We start from the raw sequence: 7,417 nt of genomic DNA, 5'->3' as shown, positions 1-7,417 counted from the left end.
AGAGACTGACATCACACCTACCCCTCCATTCACTGCTCTGCAAGCCTCTTTTTTGGGGGGGGGTGTCAGCTTTTCCCCTCCCAAAGACTTGCAGTTCCAGTGTACCATTGCTTGATGTCAAGTGGGCAGTTGGCCTGTGGCCAGTCCTGAGGCATTTACATCAGTGGAGGGCATGATTAAAATCCCTGCACAGCAGATCTTCATGCAGTGTGGTTTGGTGGAGATGGCGGGGGCAATTATCACTGTCCTGGCTGCCTTCCCTTCAGCGTTCTCCAGGTGGCTGGCTGACAGAGCAGTTTGGCTGTGGGACAAGGCTGCGGAAGGAGGTGGGGGTACCTAGGCCTTTTCTTTCTGTTGCCTGTCCTCTCTGCTTGTTTTGGTTACCTTTCTGTGTGAGCCTCTCCTGCTTTAATGGCAAAATGTCTCCATTTCCCAAATGCTGGCATGTAGAGAGAAACGTCAGGCCAAGCCAGGCAACTCAGGTGTGAAATACATTTTAATTGAGTTTAGGGATCTGTAGTTTGTCTGTTGCTCAGGTGAGCACAGGCTGTCTAGAAGGTGAAGCAGACATTATGGGCAGAGGAGAGGGTGAAGGAGTGCAAGAGGGAAGGAAACAGAGAGAAAATGGTCACGAGAAGCAAATGAGAGCATGGGTTTGTTTACGGATGTGTTCTAATATATTGCCCCACAGTACTACGTGCTGACCCGGCGACTGACAGCACACACACACGCACACCCAGTGAGGAACAGCAGTGCACTTCAATGCTAAGCTGCTGGCAAGCACAGCCCAACACAGCACAGCACTCGGGGAGGAAGGAGGGGACACTCGGGTCCCACCAGGGCTCAGTGCAAACACACGCCTGGGGCACAAGGACACCATAGGCCAGTACACATACACCTACACACATACACAACGAGAGCGAGCCACTGGTGACGCTCGTCCGAACACAGCTACAGGTGCGACACTTGTCCAAACACACAAGCCAACACACATATGTTCACCGCACATGCTTCGGTGTACAAAGGAAACACACCAGGCAGCATGCTCCTGTAGTCTAACGTGAACAGAGTGGCTCAGATGTGGCCCTACACAAAAAACAAAAGACACAGAATGCCTAGATCCAGAAATGCTTATGACCCCAACGCAAGGAACAGGGTGTAGACCTCTCTCTCACCCTTCACCTGGGTACATCTAGCCAGGGACACCTGAACTCAAGGGGGTTTGAGGTGAGAGGGAACTGGGTGGCAGAGAGGGGAGAAAGAGCAAAAAAGGGAGCAGTGGAGGGAAGGGGGCTTCAGAGTCTGTGAGGTGGGAAAGAGCAGCAGGGTGGCTGTGCCCTGGGGACAATGTTCAAAGAACACTTGGGTTGCGAAAGTTGTGTCCGGCAAAGCGTGCTTCATCGCCAAGCTCTTCCTCAATCCTGGAGGGTTAAAGAGAGACAGCACACGTCAGGCCCTTGCTGTGAGGGAGCATTGGAGACACCAGGGCACCGGAGAGGCAGTGCATTGGCCAGGAAGCTGACATGGGCTGGAGGAGCTCAGCTCCTGCTAGCTGCTGTGTCTGCAGGGCTGTACCCTCACACCAAGGAGGAGGGAAGGAGTCTGCTCCAGAGATCTCCCCAGGATTCTACAGTCAGCTCTGCACCTTGTCTTCATAACATTTCCCCCACAAGCCCCATCTACCCTTGGGCTTTCAGCTTCTCCCACCCCCATTTAGTCACTCCCCTGTTCTCTCTTCTGCGTTCCCATCCCTGGAGCCTCTTACCTCATAAGCTGGTTGTATTTAGCCAGGCGTTCAGACCTGCAGGGAGCACCCGTCTTTATCTGTAAAGCATTCCCCAAAACAAACATTGTAAGACACTGTTATGACTTGCACCAGTTTCCCATGGCAGGGCAGAAGATTCTGTCTTCACACCTCTTCACTTTCCTCCAGGCCTGTGCCTGGCCTAGGTCTCACCTACCTGCCCGGTGCATAGTCCTACAACCAGATCAGCAATGAAGGTGTCTTCGGTCTCCCCAGATCGGTGGCTCACCATCACACCCCAGCCGTTCTCCTGGGCCAACTTGCAGCTGCAAGGAGCGAGAAATGCAGTCAGTAGCTCCCACTCCTATAACCACCACCTGCACAGGCTGAGATCCAGGCACCCTCTCCTTCCACGCTCAGCATCCTACGCTCTGGTAGAGACAAAAGTCTATTCATCCAATGGATAGCGTGACACCCCACTGTGGTTCATCACTAACCCTTTTGCAGGACAAGGGCAGCGGGCTGGACTTACGCTTGGATGGCCTCCGTGACAGACCCAATCTGGTTGACTTTGAGCAGGAGGCAGTTGCAGGCCTTCTCTTCAACAGCTCGCTCGATGCGCTTGGGATTTGTCACTGTCAGGTCATCGCCCACTATCTGAATCCCCACATTGGCCGTGAACTTGGACCAGGCCTCCCAGTCATCTTGGTCAAAGGGATCCTCAATGGAGACCACTGAAGGGACAACAGAAAAGACATGAGTCAAAGCTGCCTCCGTTCCCACCCAAAAAACACAGAGGGGGTGCACCTGTTAAGTATGTAGCATCAGTGCTGATTCCCTACTGCCAAGCACAGCAACTCACCTGGATAATCACGGACAAAGCTTTGGTAGAGGTCACCCAGCTCATCTGCAGAAATGTAGCGGCTTGGGTCATCTGGGGACTTGAAGTCCAGATCATATTTGCCATCACGGTAGAACTCAGAGGCTGCCACATCCATACCGATGACAATCTTGTCTGTATAGCCTGCCTTTTCAATAGCTTCCTTGAGGAGCTCCAGAGCTGGAAGCAGGAAAGTTGCAGTCATGAGAGTCAGCCCATGCAGAAAGCTCTGACTTTCAGTGGGAACCTCCCCTAGGAAGGTCCTGAGAGCCACTGAGAGTCTGATGGTGTGATGGGAGAGGTAGAAGTGCAGAGTGCAACAGAAACATGCCAAGAAGCTGCAGAGGCCATATCCCAAAGAACGAGGAGGAATTAAAATACTATCAGTGACAAGTTGGGGGAAGGCCTTGGAAAAGTCTGTGCACATGTGAAATGTTTGTATGGAGAGGCTGTGATAGATCAAGGGCCACCCCAAGGAGAAGGACCTTAGAAACCATTCCCTAACACAGGAGGTCAATGACACTGAGGCACTTTGAACCAATCTTTGGGGAATGCTGTGAGCTGGATGTAAGAAGCTACAGAACTGCAGGTAGGGGTACCTCATCTCTGCAAGGCTCTCACCTTCACTATTTTCCAGGATGTTGGGGGCAAAGCCTCCCTCATCACCCACATTGGTAGCATCTTTGCCATACTTCTCCTTGATGACACTCTTGAGGTTGTGATAGACTTCAGCCCCGATGCGCATGGCATCGCGGAAGTTTTCAGCTCCCACAGGCAGGATCATGAACTCCTGCATGGCCAGTTTGTTGCCTGCGTGGGAACCTCCATTGATCACATTGAAAGCCTGGAAGAATCCATAAAAGAATCAGAGCTGAAGGAACCGGTCTTGGCACCACCTAGAGGAGTTTCTCAGATGAGTCACCATGCCCATTCATGCCACATCCTGCAGGGCAACATAATATGTATCAGCTACAATGCATCAGACCAAAGGCATATAAGGCCAGGGTCTTCCTTCCAATAGTGGCTCAAAGCAAACATTTGGAGAGGATTTTCTCACCTGTTTCTCTCTTGGAGGTCTCCTGAGCTATATGTATTCATCTGTGCTGTGTTTATGTGTTTATCAGCAATGTGACATCAATCTGTCTTCCAGGACCTTTTTCCTTGACTCTGAGAAAATTTTAATATTCACAACACCCTTTGTGAAGGAGTTTCACAGAGCAGCTACTGCTGGTGTGAAGACCCATATGCCCTTGTTTTGAACTGTGCCCCCAGAGGGTTCACATGATACCCTCTGGTTCTTGTGCTAGGAGTGAGATCCTCAGTCAACCCCCACCACAACCTCTGCCATATCCTCCTCAGTCCCCTCTTTTCCATATTGAAACTTGACAAATATCAGGCCTTGGTTTGCTTCCTTGACAAGTGCAGTGCACTGAGCTGATGTTTCAGTCCCATATCCCTTCCTTCGCTACCTCCCAACACACGCTTTGAAGTTTCTTTTGGAGTTTCTGAAGGTGGATGTCAAGGACAGAGGAGTCTTACTGGCACAGGAAGGATGAGATCGGAGTTGCCGGCGAGGTCAGCAATGTGCCTGTACAGGGGGACATCCTTCTCTGCAGCTCCCGCCTTGCACACGGCCAGCGAAACTCCCAGGATAGCATTAGCACCAAACTTGGCTGTGGGCAAAACCAAGGAGGAGTTAGGCTTCGCAGGCAGCAATCTCCTGCCCAGGAGGTGCCCTTGCCAGCCCAGTCACAGGTCTGACAGTGCCCCCCGCTCCAGCCCTGCAGCCTCCCATGCTCTTTACTTCCCAGCCAAAAAAGAGGAATGAATTACATTTGTTCTCTGTGCCATCCATCTCAAGCATCAGATTGTCTATCTTCTCTTGATCCACAACAGAGAGGCCCTGCAAGAAAGCAAGCGCTCCTGAGAAGGGGAGGCTAAGAAGAGCTGTTGGCTCTGGTGTGCGAGAAAGGAGATGTGTTGATGGAGAAGCTGGGAGTACAGGAACCTTTTTAGCTTGTGAGGGAACATATACACACAAAGCTCTGGAAATTAGTGCCTTGGTATATAGTCAAGTTAGGTCATCACAATGATGTTGCTGCAGTGCGGTGTAGATGTACCCACGGTAGAGAGGGGATCATCTGCAGCCCAGGCAAGGCCATGCATTGCTGGGGACACAGGACTCCCTTGGGGATTTACCCAGCCTTTTGGCAGCTTCCAGAGAGCTTTGTGGTGCTGTGACCACACAGAAGCTGGGCAGAACAACAGTACATGCTCAAGCTCAAGCAAGAGAATGTAGACTGGATGGAGCTGTCCCCAGGAGTGGGGCAGAGAGCAGAATTAGGCCCAACACAGGCAGCCCTCCACCAGGCTGGGCATTTTTCAGGGGTGGAGAGAGCTGGGCTCTCAGCCAGACCCCACCACAGGCTGCACGGGGTGTAACATGTGGTGTGTGGCTTCAGCTCAGCCCTCCTCAGAGCAAGCTCCAGGTCTTCAGATAGAAATAGGTTGCAGATGTGACACCACCGCCCTGCAAGGCTGTGCTGGGGGGTACTGCCAGGCCTTGCATGGCAGATGATCATTGCTCATCACACCATGAGTGCTGGGTGGGATGAACAGGTATGAGGCCACAGTGGATGAGGTTCAGTGCTTGAGGAGGAGCACATCTGAAAGAGAGAGAGAGCTCTACGGGGAGTATCGAGGGGACTAGTTATGTGGTACAGATGCTGCAGTGGATTGGGTAGTGTTAAATCCTTTCTGCTCAGAGAAAGATCACTGTGGACACATACAGGCATGGAGGGATGTGCCCAGGTTCACAGAGAGCATCACTGTTAAACCAGTGAGATGAAGAGAGGCAGAAACAGAGATCAGGGGACAGAAATGGACCAGAGTAAGCGTTGGACAAGGGATAACAAAGAGAAATCCTTACAGAGCCCACGAGAGCTGGGGCGACAGTGCTGTTGATATGATCCACGGCCTGCAGGACCCCTAAAGAAGGGAAGAGACAGAGAGAGAGAGAGAGAGAGAGAGAGTGAGGCAAAGAGGAGAGTGGAAAGAGGGAGGGAGAGGACTGATAGAGAGACAGAGAGGGAGACAGCAAGGGAAGATCAAGGCCTAATCTTTCACTTTTCGCTAGGTCTGTGCCTATGTGGTCTCCCTGAGGGCAGTGGGACACATCCACCTCACACTGGTGGATGAGCAGTACCCTCCAGCAGAGCCCCATGCACAGGCAGCCCTGGGGACAGGGTGCAGACCAGGCATCTCCCCACCTTTTCCGAGGAAACGTGACTTGTCATTGTCTCGTAGCTCCAGCGCTTCGTAGATACCAGTGGATGCGCCGCTGGGGACTGCTGCTCGAAACATACCTGGGAAACAGCAAAACATGGGTGTGAGATGAGCAGACGGTGAAAAAGAGGGAAAGCCCTTGTGCACCTGCTTCTGTCCTGCTTTTGAGGGAAAGGATGCGGCAACCACTTGTGCAAATGGGTAGCCCCGCTGGCTGGCTGCTCTTGGCTGGTCTTCTCAGAGGTAGAGCACCTCTTGGAGGTAGAGCACCAGGGTGGCAGAAATAAATGCATCCAGGGCTTCCAGACTGACAAATCTGGATCTCAGGCACCCAGAGGTCCACACTGTTCCCAGAACTACAGATGACAGGTGGAAGTCTGGCTCCTCAGCCCTACTCCTGGTTCCAGAGGCAGCCTGACCCACAGCTACCAGCAGCTTCCTCCCCCTCAGACTGGGGCTGTGTTTCTGCCTTGGTGAAGAAGGAAGAAATGGGCTGGATGCCTGCTCTGGCCCCTCACTGCTCTTCTGCCCACCTAGCTTTGGGCCCAGCGCAGATGCAGCTTTTCCAGTTGAGATACATGTGCACATACATGCCTGTGCAGAGACCTTGGGGACAAAGCTTCCCACTATGAGCATGGCCATGGATGTGCTTCCAAGTACTGTGTCCCAGGAATAAAAGCACAGCTGCAGCAGGACATAATGGGGATAGGACAAGATGGTAAATGTATTTACATTAATGAAACCTTTCATCCCTGCTACTAGCAGGCACATGGCTCAAGTCACGTACATGGCAGCCAACTGTCTTATTTGTGATTCACCCACCATGTGTGCAGAGTTTCTGAGCACACACAAGCAGAGTCACAAGTAGGGTTTTGGTCTCTGCCTCTTCCCCTGGCTTGCTCTCTGCCGGGGGTCCACTGGAGAAGACCCTCCGTACCCTCGGCAGAGCGTGACAGGCTGCCGTGCAGTGCCAGCTCTGCTGGGATGGGCAGGACTTCCCCCCATCTCTTGTCCTCGCCCATGTACCTTTGTGTGTATACAGGTCCACCTCAACAGTGGGGTTCCCACGAGAGTCCAGGATCTCGCGAGCGTGGATCCTCTCGACTGCCATGGTGAGTCTGAGGAGAGGAGAGGAGAGGAGATTCAATTCTGAGAGGCCCCAGTATGTGGTGCTCACCCTTCTAATGTCTAGACAAGACACTGACGAAGAGAAGGGAGCTCAAGGAAGACCTGGACCTGGAGTTAAAACTATTGGCTCAAGGAAATTTAGAAATCCCTGTTAAAACACAGATTGTGGGAAGCTATCCACATTTTGTCCAGGAACTGGTTATCTATTTTAACTTTATTCTGTCCTTTTGCTGCAGAAAACAAACTGGGAGCTCACTCTTCCCGCCCTCCCTGCGCCACAGCTGAGCACTGCCCTTTCTCAGGGCTCCTGATACGAGTCGGGGTGGCAGATACATGGAGGTTGCCACAGCACCCACGGCTGCGGTGAGGGAGGGATCAGC

The 7,417-nt window shown here is 52.4% G+C and overlaps 1 protein-coding gene across 2 annotated transcripts; it reads right to left on the bottom strand.

The window, feature by feature from the left end:
• Positions 1–789: 789 nt before the first annotated feature.
• Positions 790–7,045, bottom strand: LOC104614742 (gamma-enolase). Of its 2 annotated transcripts, XM_010289348.1 has the most exons (11): positions 6,936–7,045; positions 5,894–5,989; positions 5,554–5,612; positions 4,458–4,527; positions 4,164–4,297; positions 3,246–3,468; positions 2,607–2,804; positions 2,277–2,478; positions 1,962–2,070; positions 1,766–1,824; positions 790–1,421 (listed from the first exon to the last, which is right to left on the bottom strand). In XM_010289348.1, the coding sequence occupies exons 1-11, from the start codon at positions 7,018–7,020 to the stop codon at positions 1,352–1,354; spliced, it is 1,305 nt and encodes a 434-aa protein (XP_010287650.1). In that variant the 5' UTR covers positions 7,021–7,045; the 3' UTR covers positions 790–1,351. The 2 variants fall into 2 exon arrangements, with proteins under 2 accessions (XP_010287650.1, XP_010287651.1); XM_010289349.1 differs by lacking the exons at positions 4,458–4,527; positions 5,554–5,612 and having other exon boundaries at positions 6,936–7,020.
• Between the last annotated feature and the right edge of the window lie 372 nt (positions 7,046–7,417).

The sequence above is a fragment of the Phaethon lepturus genome, unplaced genomic scaffold (assembly GCF_000687285.1).
Source record: "Phaethon lepturus isolate BGI_N335 unplaced genomic scaffold, ASM68728v1 Scaffold57236, whole genome shotgun sequence".
NCBI lineage: Eukaryota > Metazoa > Chordata > Aves > Phaethontiformes > Phaethontidae > Phaethon > Phaethon lepturus.
This window is presented reverse-complemented; position numbering and strand designations above follow the sequence as displayed.

Bases quoted from the DNA above. Each gene is read 5' to 3' on its own strand.
- LOC104614742 (XM_010289348.1), bottom strand. From the start codon at position 7,020: ATGGCAGTCGAGAGGATCCACGCTCGCGAGATCCTGGACTCTCGTGGG. The intron at 2,805-3,245 runs GTGAGAGCCTTG...TCCTGCTTCCAG, and splicing joins CATCCTGGAAAATAGTGAAG to CTCTGGAGCTCCTCAAGGAA. The intron at 2,071-2,276 runs GTAAGTCCAGCC...CGCTCCTTGCAG, and splicing joins GTCACGGAGGCCATCCAAGC to CTGCAAGTTGGCCCAGGAGA.